Here is a 19,741-nt window from a genome sequence, read left to right as displayed (position 1 = left end):
CAGCACCATGTTGTGGGAGTGTTTTTGCTGCAGGAGGGACTGGTGCACTTCACAAAATAGATGGCATCAAGAGGATAGAACATTATGTGGAATTATTGAAGCAACATCAGCCAGCAAATGAAAGCTTGGGCTCAAGTGGGTCTTCCAAATGGACAAGGACAGCGCTGGTGCAAATCTGACACTGTCCTGGAGAAACTGTGCACTACTGACTTAGAACTGCTTTCTGTTTCACTGTGCCCTCCATATCTCCCTCAGAAATTTCCCCAGATATTTGTGAAACTTGTCTATATCCGTCCAAAGGCCAGTGAAATAAATACCTGTGGGCTTATCCATCAGGTCATCCAGAGACTTCAGTCCAACTCTCCGGATGCACCTAACATCAGTCTGGGAGACATGAACCACTGCACACTAAAACACACACTGTGAGACTTCCATCAGTACATCAGATGCCCCACTGGATGCGACAAAATCTTTGATCTCTGTTAGAACAATGTGAAAGGTGCTTCTCCTCTGGGTTCCTCTGACCACAACTGCATCCTCCTTATCCCTGTCTACCACTGTACTGAAGCAAGGCAAAGTGCAGAACATCAGAGTGAAAGTTTGTCACACTCTGCAGGGATGTCTGGAGGTTACTGACTGGGACGTGTTTAAGGAGTCCTCAGCTGATATTGATGAACCTACTGATGTTTTGAGCAGCTGGGTCACAGACTGCGAAACCAGTGTTATTCCTGAAAAAACTGTTAAACTATATCCGAACACTAAGCCATGGGTTTCTAAGAAGCTTAAAGACCTACTGTACAGAAAGAAAACAGTCTTCAGAGAAGGAAATGCACTAAATCTGTATAACCGACAGAAGGAACTAAAGTAGGAGATCAGGACCCACAAAAGACAATACAAAGACAAACTTGAGTCTCAGCTCAAAATGAACAACCTCAGTTCAGTCTGGGACGGCATGAATCTGATCACTGGGACTAATTAATGTGTCAATGAGAGAGTTCAGCTCAGCGGTTATAATATTGATTTAGAGCTGGCTCAAAGTCTAAACAGTTTTTATGTCAGGTTTGACTCCCATGATTTTAGGGCTAAACATGCTGAGACTAAAAACTGTCTCATGTCAGCGTCTCCATAGAATCCCTTTCTTGATGTGGGCAATGTAATCTGGTGTCTCAAACAGTGCAGACCAAAGAAAAGTCCTCTACCTGATTACATCGGTGGCCGTTTATTGAAAACTTTTACTACGTCTGACTAATTGACCAAGATTGCTGCCGATGTCCCTGTCTATCTTATGTTTTGTTTGATTTTTCTTTAAATGGCTTTTATTTTGCTTGTAATTTTTTACTGTGGTTTTTTTTTTTTTACATTTTTAAAACATTTCCTTTAATCGTTGCTATTCCTTTAACTGTTTTACTGTTTTGTTGCTTTTGTTGTTTGATGGTGAACACTTGTGTAACTGCTGCACAACAAATTGCCCGGGTCGTTGGGGTCAAATCCAGAATTCAGTGGCAGAATTATAGATCTTTTCTGGACTGGTATCAACATCTGATCCCCTAGGAGAAACTAGAAAGTGTTGGTGGTCTGAACTGACCCTGCTGCCATTAAGACCTAAATCTGGACATTGATGTTGTATGCTTTTCGTATTGTACATTTCTCCAGTAATGTAACTTAATGGAAAGTCTGGGGAGCAAGAGATCCTGGTGGTACAATCCCATCAGTCCCAGCTCTGCTTTGCTTTTCACGGTGATGGACAGATTTTACTACCCAATATTTTAAAACTACCATGCAGAAAGCTGAAAACTATCGGCCTGTGAAAATAGTTTTGTTGACATTGTGAGTGTGCTGTTGACACATTTCTAGGTTTCTAATGACAAAGCTGCTAGCATGTCTGCAGATTCTTGATCTTGTTTCAGCCTCATGTCCAACTACATGGAATTGAAACGTTTGGGTTCAGTTTTTTCATGATTGCTCTTCCATCACTGCCTCTGTTTTTATCTTTGTCTTTTGCTACAGAAATGTAAACACAGCAATGGAGTGAGATGTGGGACCTCTGAGGAGGATAAGGATGGTTCAGCAACAACAGCAAAAAGAGATGAATCACTGAATTGTGAGCAATGTGGCAAGACTTTTATCACAGCAACAAAGCTAAGAATTCACAAACGTATTCACACTGTGGACAAACCATTCAGGTGTGATCAGTGTGGAAAGGCTTTTCCTAAGAAGAGTGATTTAAAAAGACATCAACTCATTCACAGTGGAGTTAAACCATTCAGCTGTGATCAGTGTGGAAAGGCTTTTACTCAGAAGAGTCACTTAAAAAGACATCAACCAAATCACAGTGGAGTTAAACCATTCAGCTGTCATCAGTGTGGAACGGCTTTTACTACAAAGACTCTGTTAAAACGTCATCAACTCATTCACAGTGGAGTTAAACCATTCAGCTGTGATCAGTGTGGAAAGGCTTTTACTGACAAGCGTACATTAAGAAGTCATCAACTCATTCACAGTGGAGTTAAACCATTCAGCTGTGATCAGTGTGGAAAGGCTTTTACTGACAAGCGTACATTAAGAAGTCATCAACTCATGCACAGTGGAGTTAAACCATTCAGCTGTATTCAGTGTGGAAAGGCTTTTACTCGTAAGAGTCACTTAAGAAGTCATCAACTCATTCACAGTGAAGTTAAACCATTCAGCTGTGATCAGTGTGTGAAAACCTTTACTCAACATGAACAGTTGTTGATTCATCAATGCCCCCATTCTGGTACAACGCGGTACCACTGTGACTTCTGTGATAAAACTTTCAAGCACCAACAGAACTTAAAACTTCACCAACGCATTCACACTGGACATGATGTGTACGTATGTGATCACTGTGGTGAACCATTTGTATTGTACTCACAGTTAAAAGCTCATGAAGTGACCCACACTGGGGTTAAACCATACCTTTGTGACCAGTGTGGGAAACGCTACAGCTACATTGCAAACCTCAAAGTTCACCAACGTGTCCACACTGGGGAGAGACCATATAGATGTGACGAGTGTAAGAAGACTTTTAGAACTTTGGGTTCCCTGACACAACACCAGCAGATCCACACCAGAAAGAAAGCATTCAATCAGTGTCACAGTGAGGTATGTAAAGACTGGTCTCAGTCACAGTGTACACACCATTATGTATTGGATAATTTTGGCTATTGCTGCAAAATTGTTTCACAACTGTGGTCGGTTGAATTCTGTTAACACATTATCAGCTATCGTTCAGTCTAACCTGTATTCATTTTGACACAGAAATCTGGTCCAGGTTAATCTGGGGATGTAGGTTAGATTAGGAATTGTGACATAATCAGACAACTGAATGTTAAATTCCAACAGGTAAAAGTGTCTTCAGATGTCATTTGGGGTGCTCTCTATCTCAGGCAAGGCATCAGTTCTTCAATGCTGCAGGAAACACTGACGTTCTCTGTGTTTGTGTGTTTGTTTTCCAATCAGAATGGAACAGATGGACAAAACTCTCAGACTTGTGAGCACTCTGCCAATGGTGAAAAGTGCTGCTTTGACCAGTCTGGACCAACGTCCAACCAGCAAGGAACCCTACAATGACACCAGCGTATGCACACTGGACACAGACTGAACCCCTGCCAAGAAGATTTCTCCATGCAGGGTTCAGTAAAAGTTCATGAAGTCCTCCACAAACTTAGTCCTTGAGAGCCGGCTTCACAGAATTCAGGTCTAATTTCTTGTTTAGTGTCTTTGTTGCTTCGTTGCGAAATCCATTAGGAGGAAAGCTGTCATTAACAGACCTGACCGGTAAATTAATTAAACCATTCAAAGTGGTTACTCAGTTAAATGAATTATCAGTGGTAGAGGGATAGACGTCTTAATAAATTTGCAAAAATTTCTCGATTTCTGTTTTTTTCTGTCAAGATGGGGTGCTGAGAAATAAAATGAACTTTTTTTATTTTGGCAAGTGGCTGCAGTGACACAGAGTGAAAAATTTCAAGGGGTCTGAATACTTTCTGTACCCACATGTATGTGTCTGGAGATAGTGGCATTTTTATAACGGCACATTTTCATGCTTTGACAGATACAGTGAGGGGAAAAAAGTTTTCAGACACCCTGAAAAGTTTTACACAATTGTAGGGATACTGCGAAGGCCTATGGAATTCCAGATGACAAACTCAGATGAGCCAAAACTCTTTTCTCTACAGGAAGATTGGGACAGTGTATTACTATGTGTTTTATTCACAGGAAAAGGACATTCAGATCTTTCACTTGAGGATGGAGCTCCTGTAATCATCTCCTGCACCTGGAAGAACCTGTTCTTTTTGAAGACAATGACTACCACTTTATTCTTAAATGTTTTGTTGGACAAAAACCTTATTTTTGCTCTAACCAAATTCCCCCTTCCCTCTCAGGAATGCACTCTGAGACAGCGCTGCCTGGCTCCAAAGTCATAACATTTATGACCCTGCTGCAGAAGGCTGGAACAGAGAGAGACACTCTCTTTAACTGAAGGAACTGAACATCTTCAAAGTTCATATTTCTGAGATTTATTTTGTTCTTTCCTGATAACCAAAGTTATAGTGAGATTATGTTGTACATCATATCCAAAAATGACATTTATGTCTTTTACAGAAGCCTAGATATCAAAATGCCTGGTTAATTGATCTCTCCCACAGGATTTTGGACTGAATTCCCTTATTAACCTCTGAATTTACTTTCTATTTAGGTTGAATGATGACCATTGTATTTACCTGTTACCAAATCTCTCACTTGTTATATTTTTAATGTGATACATATTTCTAATGTCATGAACATAAATGTATAGTTATGAATGAAATGTCACATAATATGAACATATGTATTAATCTACACATATTTCTCTTTCACACAACTGAATTATGGTGAAGGAATAGACAGATCGTGTTTTGCGCGTTTGAGACTATATTTTTAACAGATTCCTGGTCATTCCTTTTTCTCTGCCCCTCTCCTCTGGAGAACAAAGAGAGTCGTATTACTACCCAGAGGTTCGCGCCGAAAGGTTCCTCTCTCTGCCCAGGTCCGTCCTCCGAGGCTTCTGACCCTTAAATTCAGCTGCTGCCCCCACCTCTCGCTCTTACCCTCGCTTCCCTTTCTTTTCCTCACTGGGGAATCCATGACGGAGATTCCCATTATTTTCTTACCTAAAGCACGCTTTTCCTCTGAAATTCCCTCACCATCAAAGTTTAACTATTTATCTCTTAATATTTTTGTAACTTAAGGAGACATTTTGCTCAATTTTAGGTAAATTTTATTTGTTTAATCTGGAGAACCGATTCAGAACCAGCATTTCCTTTTCTTAACCCTTTACGCTTCAGTGCGTCGTAGGTGTACCGCCGGCGGTACACCTACTAATTTGCATAGGAATTTCAAGAATGTCCGACGGCTGCAAACCCGATTATTCAAACACTATACGCCGATGGAAAGCTTAGATTCTCATGAATCCGCCGGTATAAACCACTTTCAGATGTGATTACCACAGCGGGTGAGAAAAACACATTTGTCCGACAAAAACAAATATTCATCCATCCGTTCTCTATACACGGCTTCAACGCACACAGCGCGACTCACATTTCCGGGTTCATTATTACACACAGAAAAAAAGATTCCACAAAAAACGGCCATAATCCAACCTTTTACATCCAGACAACACAAGCCAGTAAACTATTTTGTCCAAAACATGTCCTGAAGTCGGTATAAAATCCACGAATCGGTCATTTTCAAGGAAATGCACCTCGCAATGTGCGTCCAATATTCCCCGTATTTTTCGTCATTTTTTTAATTTAAAAATAGAATATTAGCGATTTTTTTTTGTACTGAAAATGGCTGTAATTGACTGAAGCTTAAAAGGTTAATTTTGGCAGTTTTTCATCAAACATCCATTTTTCTTGGCTAAAGCCTGAGAGCCATCATTTTAATTCAAGTGACTCTTCATCAACCGGGCTCCATTCAGCTGTGCACACCGGAAATCTTTTGGACGAGATCCCCTGGTTCGGAACCAATCACTGACAGCAGGACATCCAAGCGTGGCCATAACGACGATCCTTCACGCTGAACCAGTCCAGTGCATCTGAAGCGTCCGCTGAAGGCTCGCAAGGTCCCAGCCAGGAGTCGACTCCAACAGATGGTTCTGTTACCATAAGACCAGCTGAGATTGCTCTGCCTGATCTGGTTCATGTGACTAACCGCTTGATTAATTAAATCCGCCAGTTTATTCTTTTACAAATCATTGATCTTAATCCAAATTACCGGTTACCTCGTCAAGTTAGCTCTGGCTCTTCTCTCACCATATCTCCAGTCTCCCACTCTACACACACACCCAAACCTCTCTCTCTCACACACACACACACACACACACACACACACACACACACACACACACACACACACACACACACACACGCACGCACACACACACACACACACACACACACACACACACACACCACACGCACGCACTTTCCACAGACACATGTAGATGCACACACACACACATATCTGCCTTGTATATAGTTCACTTGTCATTATTTTAATAGAATAGTCAATAAATACATTCATTTTAGACCAAAGTACAGTTTTGAGTGTTTCTTGTGGTTGAATGTGGTCCCTTTAGCGAGAATTATTGAGTTTTTGATATGAGAGTGATCAAAATTTTAATTAAGAATTTTTTAAAAAATTATGAATGTGAATTAATTATTTCCCAAGGAATCTTGGGTGGTGCCCCAATTATTGATAACGAGAGCTATAAATCATAATGTAGTATCCCCTACACAATCTTAAATATTATGAAATATTTGTTGAAAAGTCTTTTGTGTGTTTCTAAGGGTGTGGCTGCATCAGACTAGGCTGGCTACCACCAGCCTGAATCTCAAGTGAGATACAGGCTGGGTACCTGCTATTCATTTTCTTGTAGGGGTGGAGCAGTTTAAAATTTTCCACAGCCGTTGATTGGGCGCTGCATATGTCAGTCAGTCTGGGGCAGTTGAAGCTCACAGCCAATCGTGTCACTGCTAGCCGCTGACGTAAATGCAGAGCGACGGCAGCACCACGAAAAAGAATCATTGCTGTGTTTGCTCATGTGTTTGCTTCTTTCGCCATGTCGCCGGACGATTCTTGCCGTTTATGTAAAGTAAACATGAGGGAAAGTGGACCCCGTGTTTATGCACACTCCACAGATATGTTTGTGTCAAAAACAACGCCGACCATATCAGATAGGTTAGCGATGATGGACCTGATAGTCACCCCGGAGCCGGAGCAGTCAAACAGATGCTGCCAGCGCTGCACCTCCACACTCGGTCGGCTTGAAAAAGACTTTCCTTTATTCAGGCAATGGGAAGAGAACGTCCGGTTAAGCAGCGTATCGAAAAGACAACGTGAACCCACCCCGTCCAAGACACCGAGGACTTTGAAAAAGACCTGCCCAAACCCACCGAGTCCACTAGCTTGTTCCTTCGGAAACACGACAACAAAGGTAACGCTTCTTCTCAAACAACCCATCATGCATTGCGCGTAGTCGCTTAGTGTGCGTCATCGTCTAACTGTCCCTCCCCGTCCTGTGATTGGATCCCTGACTCAGGGACAAATTCAACCCCAGGTCGCCAGACTGCCTAGTAAACGAAATGACAATGAGTGCACAGGCAGTCTGGGTATTCCCAGACTAGCATCAGACAGACAAATACAAATTATATTTTTTTGTTGTTTACAAGAAAAACTAATAAAACTAAATTCTACCAAATTTCTAATTTTATGGAACCAGTCAATTTTCAGTTTTTAATGTCTTTTTTAAGATGTGCTTCGTTTTATGATTGTACTAAAATAAGGCCCCATCCATACGAAGACAAAACGAGGTCTAAACGCATAAGTTTCTTGCCGAATCGGTGTATCATCCACACCAAGACGGCGTTTTGGGGGTCTGTAAACGATCGTTTTTGAAACCAGGTTCCAGAGTGGAAAGATTTTGAAACGACGTTTATGCGGCTCCGTGTTTACTGGCTATCCGCTACTTTTGAGATACGCTTGCGGCATAGTTTCGTATCTTCATTGACACACATGCACCACACACGGCAACGTAGCGAGTGACCCTACTATCCCTGTTGCAGCAAAATCTCCTTCTTCTCTATCACCCCCGAGTTGAACAAACAAATATCGAGGACACATTACGGCACTTTATTTACTTCCCGGCTTGGTCTCCGTTTACAACTTTTGCCACAAGTGCGCATGCCCACTATTTTTTCTTCTGTTTCCGCGTGTTTCCGTCATATCGTTACAGCACCCCTAGAGGTCTGGCATGAGTTTTACAGCGTTTCCATGCGTATGGAGTGCTTCATGGAGATGCACAGATTTTCTGAGATGCCTTCGTCTTTATGGCGATCGTTATTGAAACTGATAAGCGTTTTGTCTTTGTGTGGATGGGGCCTAAATGACTCTTGAAGACCTCAAAGTGATTCTTAATGCAGTATTTCAAAAATGTATGGGATATCCAAAAACTTTTTTCTACTGCTGTATTTAACAGCAATCTGATCTGCTGATGTTGGCAAGACAAACAAGTGAAGGTTTCAGGCTTTTATCGAGAATTGTTCTTGAGATATTCATCTTCAAACAGCCTCAAATTTCAATGTGAGAAAATAAAAACGAGTGAAACTGGGTCTACAGTCCACTGAAAAACCTCTAAGAAAGTATCTGACATACTGAGCTAATATTTCATAGATAGCATTAGAAATATCCATAGTTTATGATTTTTAAAAAAGCGTTTTTTGGGAGATGGTCAATGATTTGAAATGGAGTTCCACTGTTGAAAAACCTCAATCTCTGATTCCAGCATCAGTGCTCCATTGTTGCAGTTGTGACGTTGTCTTTCAGATGGTCCTAACACAGGCCACAACTGCTCTGAAAACAACACTCATGTTCTTGTTTGGAACAGTTTCTCAGTAGAAATTACGCAGCAATGTCCAAGTTCTCAGCGGCTCCAGTAAGGAAGGCTCTTAATGTGAGGAAAAGCATCCTTTGACTTCTTCCTGGAGGTTTTTCTTGTCAGAAATTGTCTTCCAGTGAGGGACTTCTGACTCTCTATTCACTTTTCTTGCCCTCTAATATTGTTAAAACACAAGTATCAATGTTTTGGTTCAAATCACATTGTATTTGCATGTAGCTCTGTGTTTTCTGCTCCAGGAATTGGGTGATGTGTGCGACCCAGCACCCACAGCTGGTTGGGTGTCATGTAGGGTGACCATATTCTGTTTCTCTGAAAAGAGGACACACTTCCAGCTCGCGCACGAAAAATTAAAAAATTTTAAAATATTTACAACAATTTTCTTGCCAAATTTGGGGGATTTTTTGAAAAGAAAACTTTTAAGAAATTACTGGAATTTTCTTCCTGAAGGTTTTGCAAATTTTCAGAAATTTGGGGAATTTGGGGAAGTCCCATTTTTTGAATGTGGTAACAGTTGTTAGTTCTTCTCTCTGACATCACAATGGACTTTTAAAAAATGCATTTACTGTCTTAGTACTTGTTCTCTGTGCAATGACAGTAAAGTTGAATCTAATCTAATCTATAAAATGACCAAAATGAGACAAAAATGGACAAAATTTCCAGTGGTGAGAAAAAGACCCAAACAGAGTCTACTGAACGGTCCAACAATGTTATGGGACAGTTCAAATGGGACACAAAATGACCAAAATGGAACATAAAACATCCGACCAAGAAAGAAAAATACCAGAATGAGCCATACAATTACAAAATGAACATCAAATGTGAAACAAAAAGATCAAGTGGTGAAAATGGGACTAAAATTAAGCAAAAATGATGAAAATGAGACACAAAATGTAGAAAATGAAAAAAGCAACCTTAAACTGATGCAAAATGACCAAAATTGAACAAAAACAACCTTAAAGTGATGGAAAATGACTAAAATGAGAGATAAAATGAGCAATTCAGAGCAAAAATGAGATGAAAACTGAAACAGAAATGGCCACTGAGTCACAGAATGATGAAATAGACGTGAACAGACCAAAATAACTAACAAGATGAACAATTTTAAACAGAAATAAACTTAAAAACACACAAAATGACCAAAATGAACCACAAAATGGTCAAAATTAAGAGCACAGAATAACCAAAATGGAAGAAAAAATCACATGAAAAGATGCAAAATGTCTAAAAACAGACCAAAACAAAACACATAATGACACAAATGAGAAACAAAATGATCCAGAAATCTTCTCTTACAGTCATGAAACTGTCCACATTTATTCTATTCAACATTCTGAGGGTTTTTACAGAGAGCTTTTTTCATAGATCATTTACAGTCTGATTTGACACTTTTTTTTTTTACCTAAAAACAGACTGAAATGTACAAAATGATCCAAATGAGATGTTCATTTTGTGTCTCATTTTAGTCATTTTTGTTGCTAATTCTGGTCATGCATTTCTTTAAATAACTAATAATACTGTGGACTCATTATTTAAACTTGAGGTAAATTCTTAGCATACTCAACTGGAAAATACTTTTACTGATTTGCTGTTGTTTGAACCTTAGTGCTGTCTTCGGGTCAAAATGAACCAGGCCACCATGTTTAATAGCATAGAACGGCCCCTAAATGACCTTTTTCAACTTGAAATTTGATCACTTTTCCTCAAGTGACCCCAACATTAGAAAAAGTGAAACATTGTTTTTGTTTATATTTTCATCAAAGCTGTACACCACCAGGGTACAAAGACTGTCTTCAGGTCATTTTTTACCCGGTGTCAGATAGAAAATTGACCCCCATGGAAAAGTGACCCAGGTTACAAAACATTAAATAGCTAGCATAATACATAGTGGGGTCAAGATTCTACACCCTGGCTACTTCTGGACTGTTGAGATTGTCATATTTGCAGATTTTCAAATTAATATGGACTAATCTGATATTGCTGAAGCCATGAGGGCAGTTTTCAGGTTTCAGTACCCAGCAGGTCAGAGATCAGATTTTTTTCAGTCATCCAGGAGTAACAAGAAGGACTGTAAAATAAATACTGTGTGCTGCACGTGTGACAAATACAGTTACTTTCCTGTCCTCCATGTGTTAATTAGAGCTTAATATGTTTGGAATATTTTGCTTGAATCTGTTATTTTTTCTATTCTTATGATTGATGTAGGTTATGCATCTTTCGGGTGGGAGCAATGACTCAAAAAATGAGAGTACTAGTATCTGGTTGTTGAGTTTTGTAGTTTTATATTCCATTGTACAGTATACAGTACACTGTTGTTTCCCTTCAAAAATGCATTTCAAGTTCACTTCTGCACATTTCTGGTACTTTATTAGGCTATAGAAGTATTATCTCTTGCAAAACAAGAAATGTTTACACCTATGCAGTACCTTTAGCAGCAATAATAGTGATAATAAACCTCTACTTAAAGAAAGAAAACAGTTACAGCATGAACAATGGTATAAAAACGAATGGTGTTCACTGATTAAATACAGTCTTTCTACCCTCTGAGGAAGCAAAAACAGGCATTCACAAAGTGTGTGATAAATGACAAGTTGTTTCTTCATGTAAAATAGATTTTTGGTTAAAAATTCCATTAAGCTGCTCTATTTTAGAGGCTCAGTGGAGGCAGGTCATTTCTGACCCTGAGGACAGGAGGAGTGTTCAGGACGTTCAGACAATACAAGGGTTCAATGTGCTGTATGACGACACAATGAGATCCTACGAACAAATCACACAGATGACCTATGTGGTGACAATAGAAGAAATAAATAACATAAGACCTTTATGTAACCAGCAGAAACTGCAGCACAGCTTCACCTGTTTTTAACATTTCTGGTTTTGACATTTGCAGGAGTGTATCAGCTACTACTAGTAAAACCACGTGTCTGTTGCTTGAAAACATAATAATGTTGGTTATGTCTTTGATATCTGACTCAGAGTTATTCTTGCTGGGGATCTTCAATGTTACATTAATTATTAAACAACTTGTAAATGTTCATCTGTTTGAAAACATACAAAACATTTCATGAAGCAGTCATGGAGCTGCAGACTTTTTATTACAACTTTATTTCACATCCAGATCTCCTCTGCTGCAATGACACACTCTGTTGTGTCCTACTGTCACAATGTCTCTGTATCTCGTTGCCTCCTTTTACTTGAAAGACAGCAGAGCTCAAGCTGAGTGGATTCCAGCAGTATGTTCACACCTGAACAGCCATGTTCTCTCAGCAGAAAGTGAAAATGTTCCAAACAGCTTCACATTATCTCCAATCAGTGCTCTGCTGATGAAGGATGTCGTGATAGCAGAAATGTAGCAGTCTGTACCAATACCATATCCATCCAGACATTCAGTTTGGTTCTTCTGCCTGCTCCACCACCACAGTCCAGACTCCATCTGGTCTAATCATCAAGGATTGCTTACATACTTCCTCACAATTGTTGTTGAAGCACGGACTAAAGGTGCTATAAATCTAAAATATATACATATATTATATATACATGTATACATATATATATATACATCTACTTTTAACCTATACCAATTCTTACATGTTGTTTCAACCTTAATTCTCACATTATGTTTTCCACAGATGTTTCAGGATCACGACTTCTCAGCTGTGTGGATTCTCATGTGGGCTTTTAATCGATAACTCCAGTTGAAGCTTTTCCCACAGGTTCCACAAGAATATGGCTTCTCACCTGTGTGACATCTCATGTGGACAGTCAAATAGGTCTGATGACTAAAGCTTTTACCACAGGTTCCACAAGAATATGGCTTTCCCATTTTGTGAACTGCCATGTGCCTATTATGTGCTGTTGAACCAGAAAATCTTATTCCACAAATGTTACAAACATATGGTTTCTCACCTGTGTGATGTCTCATGTGGTCAGTCAAAGAGCGCCGTTGACTGAAGCTTTTTCCACAGGTGCCACAAGAATATGGCTTTACCATTTTGTGAACTGCCATGTGCCGATTATGTGCTGATGAACCAGAAAATCTTTTTCCACAAATGTGACAAACATATGGCTTCTCACCTGTGTGACATCTCATGTGTTCAGTCAAATGGGTCCGTCGACTAAAGCTTTTTTCACAGGTTCCACAAACATGCGGCTTCTCACCTGTGTGACATCTCATGTGTTCAGTCAAAGAGGTCCGTCGACTAAAGCTTTTTTCACAGGTTCCACAAGCATATGGCTTCTCACCTGTGTGATGTATCATGTGTTCAGTCAAAGAGGTCCGTCGACTAAAGCTTTTTTCACAGGTTCCACAAGAATATGGCTTCTCACCTGTGTGAAGTCTCATGTGGTCAGTCAAATGGGTCCGTTGACTGAAGCTTTTCCCACAGGTTTCACAAGAATATGGCTTCTCACCTGTGTGACATCTCATGTGGGCAGTCAAATGGGTCCGTTGACTGAAGCTTTTCCCACAGGTTCCACAAGAATATGGCTTCTCACCTGTGTGAAGTCTCATGTGGTCAGTCAAAGAGGTCCGTTGACTGAAGCTTTGTCCACAGGTTTCACAAGAATATGGCTTCTCACCTGTGTGACATCTCATGTGGGCAGTCAAATGGGTCCGTTGACTGAAGCTTTTCCCACAGGTTTCACAAGAATATGGTTTCTCACCTGTGTGGGTTCTGTGATGTTTGATTAAATCTGATTTACGACTAAAAGCTTTTCCACAGACTTTGCAAGTTGCAGATTTTCTTGCCTTGTCATTATCACACTGTCTCGCTGATGTTGGAGCATTGTCTACATCATTACTGTGACTGTTGTTACTCTGATGTCTTGGTTTCAGCTCGATAGATCTAGTTGATCCTGAGTCTACATCCTTGCATCCTTCCTGATCTGGGCTCTCAGCTACACAAGAGATGTGAAACAGGAGCTGATCACTGTTTGGTTTTGGTTCACTGTGGTCACTTTCCTCATCAGCAGGAGTCACCTCAAAGGTATCAGTCTCTTGTTTCAATCCAATTAACTCTTCATCCTGACTGGAGCAGAGTTCATCCTGTTCCACTTTAATTTGTGGTAACCCTGGGTCTAATTGGTGCAGACTGGTGCACAATTCTTCCTGTTCCATTTTAATTTGAGAAATCTCTGGGTTTGATTGGTCCTGACTGGTGCAGAGTTCCTCCTGCTGATCTTTAATCCGTGGAGGCTCTGGGTCCTCATGATCCACCATGGAGTTTTTCTCCTGGTCATGGGGCTGATGGTCAACAACAGTCTTCTCATTCTCACAGACATAAGACTGTGGGAGCTCTGGAGGGAAAGAGACAAAAGACAATGGTTACTACTGTGATGATGGGAGAACACACATCTGTCACTTTGTCCAGGACTGGCTGTCTCCAACAAAATCAGCTCAAGAGTCAAATGTTTGATGCAAAAAGCTATGCTTGCACTAGGAATTTGAAACGAAGAGCCACTGTAGCTCACTCATAAGAATAACAATGAGCCACAAAAAGCCACAAATTTCTGTGTCAGTGCTCGCGGAAAAAATGGAGTCATTTTCCTGCATTCTGGTGTATTTTGAGGTAAAAAATGCTCAATTAAACAGTTCTATTTTAACTATTTTATTTCTACTTATATGTATGTATGTTGTTATTTTAAACATATATGTTAATGTTCGGGTTGGGGTGGGGTCTTTGACGACCCCCCCCCCCCCCCCCCGCCAACAACGTGAAATGTTTAAGTCTAAGTCCTGAATATAAATATCATCACAAAGTGTGAGTCTGTATCATTTTGCTAAACTTTCAGATCCAAATTTAATGTTCTTTTCGTAAAAACAGGCAGTCAGGGGTGAAGACACATTCCCATGTACAGTGCCTTGTGAAAGTATTCGGCCCCCTTGAACTTTTCAACCTTTCGCCACATTTCAGGCTTCAAACATAAAGATATAAAATTTAAATTTTTTTGACAAGAATCAACAACAAGTGGAACACAATCATGAAGTGGAACGAAATTTATTGGATATTTTAAACTTTTTTAACAAATAAAAACCTGAAAAGTGGGGCGTGCAATATTATTCGGCCCCCTTGCATCAATACTTTGTAGCGCCACCTTTTGCTGCAATTACAGCTGCAAGTCGCTTGGGGTATGTCTCTATCAGTTTTGCACATCGAGAGACTGAAATTCTCAAGACAGTCTGGCTGCAGACCTCCACTCTCAGGACCCTTCCTTGCAGACCTGCACTGTGAGGTCTCCTCCACTCTCAGGACCGGAAGTTTATTCGAACCCTTTCAAAATACAAGTGAGTATGCCGGAAGCACATATTTAGCGTTTCCCATGTGAAGTACGGAGACAACAAAGTGAGTAAAAGTCAAGTGACAACTTTTTGTTATATGAAGAAACAGAAACAGCCTTTATTCACTAGAACATTACGTTGCACACTATACAGTGCCCTGTTAAGTTATATTAATTTGAAAGAATCTAGTTTTGGACTTTACAGTGTAGCGTTGTTATCGTAGTTAGGTTAACGGTGGCTAGCACTAACCAGGTTGATTCACTCGGTTGATTAGCCTCTAAAGGCACTATGTATTATTTAGATATATATGGGATTAGCTTGACATTAGAAGGCTTTCACTGTCGTTTGCAAACAGCATTTGCACAAAAATGATTTTGTCCCGGGCATTTTGATCCATATAAGCGGTTGATAAGTAACGTTATCCATGATCACTACAACATTAACTGGTTTCCACTGTATAATAACTTGGTGAAGTCGTCTTGTGCACGCGATAGTGCTCACTAAAATGTGCCATTGTCCTGCTAGAAGACCAAAACAACTGAGTCACCATATATGTTTTGTATAATTTTGTTTGACTTATTACGACATAATTTTTCTCTTGCAGATGCATATTTCAGTCCTAACAGCCGGCAGCACGCCGAAAATTGAATGCCTTTTTTGGGCACAAACTGTATTGAACTCGCCCTATTAACTCAACAAATGTCTGCTCAAAATAAACAAATAAATAAATAAATAAAACTTTAGAATGTTGCTGAAATGGGGTGCGAGTGTACACCCGCACCCAAAAAGAGAGTATAAACAGTACTTATAGAGTGTACTTGTACATTGGTCCTTAACTAAGATGTTTTTTTTTTTGCATGATTTTATTCTAGATAAAATTATATGCAGATGTGGACTGAACTGCAGGGATCAGGGACACTACCATTTTCCTGTGTGCAGTGAAACTGTTTTGAGAAGGACAGACATGACCAAACACTTGGAGGTTTGCCAGCGTGCCATGACTGCTGCCTCTCCAGAAAAGACCTCTCCTCCCGCCCACAAAAATACAGCTGCAGAGTCCACCTCGGTCTTGATGCCGGATCTCTCCTCTTCCAGTTCACCTTCAGCAGAGCAACAAACCTCAGCTGCCACACCTCTGTCCACGCTCCTGCAAGCCACAGTCTCAACCTCTCAAGATTTGCAAGATACAGCTGCAGTGCCCTCCTTGGTTTTACCTGCTGCCACGGAGAAAAGACGTTCAAGATTATCCCTGAAAAAGGATAAATGCCCTCATTGCAACCAGACAATCTACAAAAAAAACATGGTCAAACATATCCAGAGAAAACACAGTGGAAAATCAAAGGACATAAACGTTAAGAATCACTTCATGAGTGTCTGTGTCGATGCCACCAATGGCATTTCTGCAGTGCAGAAAACAAGGCATGGGTTTTAGACTGAAGTAAAAACTGGATGACATGACTGAGGTCAGTTTGCAGTCCTTTTTCTCAGTCTTTATTAGTTGTTTTCAGTCAATCTTACGTCAAGTTTCCCATCCCAGGACATGGTTTCTAAACTGACTTTGTGACATTTGCTTGAATTTAATGCAAAATAATACTTTTTAGGCTGAGGAGAGGAAGAAAATGTGCCACCAGGTAGAGACAACGGAACCAGCTCACCAGGTGGGGACAACTGAAGAAGAGGTAGGCCTCTCCAGTTCCATGTTGTTAAATTTTGTGAGATGCTCTTTCATGCCTTGACAAAAAGCTGACACTTTTTTTTTCTTTAGACCAGTATGGTGGGCCAAGTTGTGGCCCACTGCAAACAGGCAGCGGAATGGGTGCAGGGGAACCCACAACTGTTTACAGCCAGGGTGGAGATGCCAGAAATTTGAAACATGGACAGCAGATCTATTGAGGAGGCTCAACAGCAACTGGCAAACTTGTTCAATGCCACCCAGGACATTGATGATGATGAGAAAGAATTCATTCTGGAGCCCTTCAACTTTTTCTTTTACAACATTGAGGATATGTTTGTCTTCTGTGAAGAGGTTATGGATAACCGAGGCTACATGGCATTTTGTGAATTCAAAGACAAATAAAATGTTTGAAAGTTTGTTTTGTGTCTACTGTTTTCTCCTGTAACAGAGGTTATTGGCTCTCTGGGTCATGTAACAAGGTATTCAGTAACTAGGTATTCAGCAATTCAGTGAATTGAATACACAAAACTTAATCAAAAAATTAATCAACCCTTACATCCTCCATTGGCAAATCCATGTGGTCTGACAGCACAAGGTAAGAACATAGCACAAACATTATTAAGTAATTATGAAATGAATTATGATGAGAAGAAGATGAATAATTGTAAACACATACTATATACCTATATAAAAGAATGGAGTAAATCAATGTGTAAATGGGTCCAACAGTGCAGGAGGCTACATTTTCAATGATAAATAATAGTATGGTAACAAAGAACAGTCAGCAATAGGTTGGAGTGTAGAAGCATTATGCCATCACACATTAGGGTGCACTGTTTCAAAACGAATATGTGGTGCAAACTAAACTAACAGCTGTCCTTTTAGCCAATTAAATCAAAATACTGTGGCATAAAATAATGCAGTAATGAGAAATAATGTTTTAAGGGGATCATAAAAATAGCTGTACTTCTAGTTTGCATTAATTATCAGCAGAAAAACTGTCGTTGGTCGTGCCGTTTTTGATTTTCTTGCATTTTATCCAGTTTAACTGGAAACATAGTATTTTTTAAATCTTAATCAGACATTAATACACATAAATAATATTTACATATTTAGACATAAAATAATGCTCACGGAAAACTAGAAAACATGTAGGCTTCTGGTATACTCGCTTTTAAATCATATTTACATTATATACATATAGTATATTCACATGGGAAACGAGAAATACGTGCTTCCGGTATACTCGCTTGTATTTTGAAAGGCTTCGAATAAACTTCCGGTCCTGAGAGTGGAGGAGACCTCACAGTGCAGGTCTGCAAACTTCTCCACAACAGTGTCTCGGACCTGCCTGGTGTGTTCCTTGGTCTTCATGATGCTCTCTGCACTTTAAACAGAACCCTGAGACTATCACAGAGCAGGTGCATTTATACGGAGACTTGATTACACACAGATGGATTCTATTTATCATCATCAGTCATTTAGGACAACATTGGATCATTCAGAGATCCTCACTGAACTTCTGGAGTGAGTTTGCTGCACTGAAAGTAAAGGGGGCCGAATAATATCGCACGCCCCACTTTTCAGTTTTTTATTTGTTAAAAAAGTATAAAATATCCAATAAATTTCGTTCCACTTCACGATTGTGTCCCAATTGTTGTTGATTCTTGACAGAAAATTAAAATTTTATATCGTTATGTTTGAAGCCTGAAATGTGGCGAAAGGTTGAAAAGTTCAAGGGGGCCGAATACTTTCACAAGGCACTGTATATATGCATTTGGCCACTTAAAAACCTGTACCTGAAACATGTTCATGATTAAAACTTTTTGACCCATAATAATCTTAATTTCATGTCCAATTTACCTTCTTTTCCTCCTATGTCCAATTCTTCAACCCTCACTATGTACCATATCTCAAAACTGTAGCATAAACTCAACAAAAACCTCCTCTTTCTCGCTTTTCCTGATCGCAAATGACTCGCCTTGTGGCACACCATTCAGAGATTGGCCGAGAGCGGGTCATGACCCGGGCGCGTGATCAAGATTTAGGTGGCTCCGACCATTTCCGATGCGTGCCAAGAGAAAAAGTTTGTTTTTCTTATATTATCGCTTGGGCGTTTCGAAGAAAAAGTAAGTCAAACCCTTTTTTGTTGCTTTTTACAAGAAATATAGAGCGCCACTGTGGCTCACACGGTTCAGAATGACTGCGCCATCCAGAAAAACGATGCGCCAATGGCGCTGTGGCGATCGGCTAGCGCAAGCCTAGAAAAGAATATGATGGTGTCTAATAGAAATCTTGGAGCCATGACACAGCAGCAGGAATGATACAAGCATCTCCAAATGACTGAACATTTCTGTGAACACGTTGTTCCACAGTGGATACAGGATCACAAAGTTCTAATGGTAAACACCACTGGGTACTTTTCTACACACCACACAGACAGGTTTGATGGGGATCCATTAAAATCTGTCTGAATAAAGCTGCTGTCCTCTTCAGCCTTCAAACCTGTCAGGACATTTGGATTTTAATGTTATTCTTATTTTACTGCTGGTTACTGTACTGTTGATTTGACTCATCAGTGAAACCCAACATGTTAATAGCGGAATGCAGTTGAACACATTACTTCTATACTCTCTAACTCTGTACGTGCGCTTTCTTTAGATCATGAATGATCTCTATACATGGAATTATGTCTCTGGACTGAAATGATGGAATGACTGAGTCCTCTGTCAGAGTTTTATTATTAAACTGTTTGATAACACAATGCAGTTGCTGTCAGTGTGGAGTAGTTCAGATAAACACTTCCAGGACCTCTGAACAGGAAACTTTG

General features: G+C 40.0%; 2 protein-coding genes and 1 long non-coding RNA gene across 28 annotated transcripts in view; 2 read left to right on the top strand and 1 right to left on the bottom strand.

Annotated features, from left to right (window-relative positions):
- LOC127531985 (zinc finger protein OZF-like) overlaps nucleotides 1-19,741 on the top strand; it is a 165,992-nt gene that overhangs the window by 106,677 nt on the left and 39,574 nt on the right. For 5 of the 24 annotated variants that reach the window (XM_051942836.1, XM_051942833.1, XM_051942832.1 and 2 more), the window contains 2 exons: nucleotides 2,008-3,123; nucleotides 3,481-6,599. The exons of 18 other annotated variants lie outside the window; for them this stretch is intronic. In XM_051942836.1, the coding sequence (XP_051798796.1) occupies nucleotides 2,008-3,123; nucleotides 3,481-3,591 (1,227 nt within the window). In that variant the 3' untranslated portion in view covers nucleotides 3,592-6,599. Of the gene's footprint in view, nucleotides 1-2,007; nucleotides 3,124-3,480; nucleotides 6,600-19,741 lie in introns of those variants that run through there. One more of the 24 variants, XR_007939216.1, reaches the window with a different exon arrangement.
- The window catches only part of LOC127531974 (zinc finger protein 883-like), a 114,394-nt gene that overhangs the window by 94,137 nt on the left and 516 nt on the right, over nucleotides 1-19,741 (bottom strand). The window contains exon 2 of one of the 2 annotated variants that reach the window (XM_051942748.1): nucleotides 12,561-14,254. In XM_051942748.1, coding sequence (XP_051798708.1) covers nucleotides 12,600-14,254 — 1,655 coding nt within the window. In that variant the 3' untranslated portion in view covers nucleotides 12,561-12,599. Of the gene's footprint in view, nucleotides 1-11,218; nucleotides 14,255-19,741 lie in introns of those variants that run through there. The other variant, XM_051942747.1, reaches the window with a different exon arrangement.
- On the top strand, nucleotides 13,853-19,675 carry LOC110953577 (uncharacterized). 2 transcript variants are annotated; one of them, XR_007939318.1, is made up of 4 exons: nucleotides 13,853-13,944; nucleotides 16,109-16,699; nucleotides 16,838-16,915; nucleotides 17,002-19,675. It is a non-coding gene; the product is annotated as an uncharacterized LOC110953577 (long non-coding RNA). The 2 variants fall into 2 exon arrangements; XR_007939317.1 differs by lacking the exon at nucleotides 13,853-13,944 and adding an exon at nucleotides 14,250-15,242.

This window comes from Acanthochromis polyacanthus, chromosome 22 (genome assembly GCF_021347895.1).
Source record: "Acanthochromis polyacanthus isolate Apoly-LR-REF ecotype Palm Island chromosome 22, KAUST_Apoly_ChrSc, whole genome shotgun sequence".
Taxonomy (NCBI): Eukaryota; Metazoa; Chordata; class Actinopteri; family Pomacentridae; genus Acanthochromis; species Acanthochromis polyacanthus.
The sequence above is the reverse complement of the archived record's forward strand: the minus strand, read 5'-3'. Positions and strand labels throughout refer to the sequence as shown.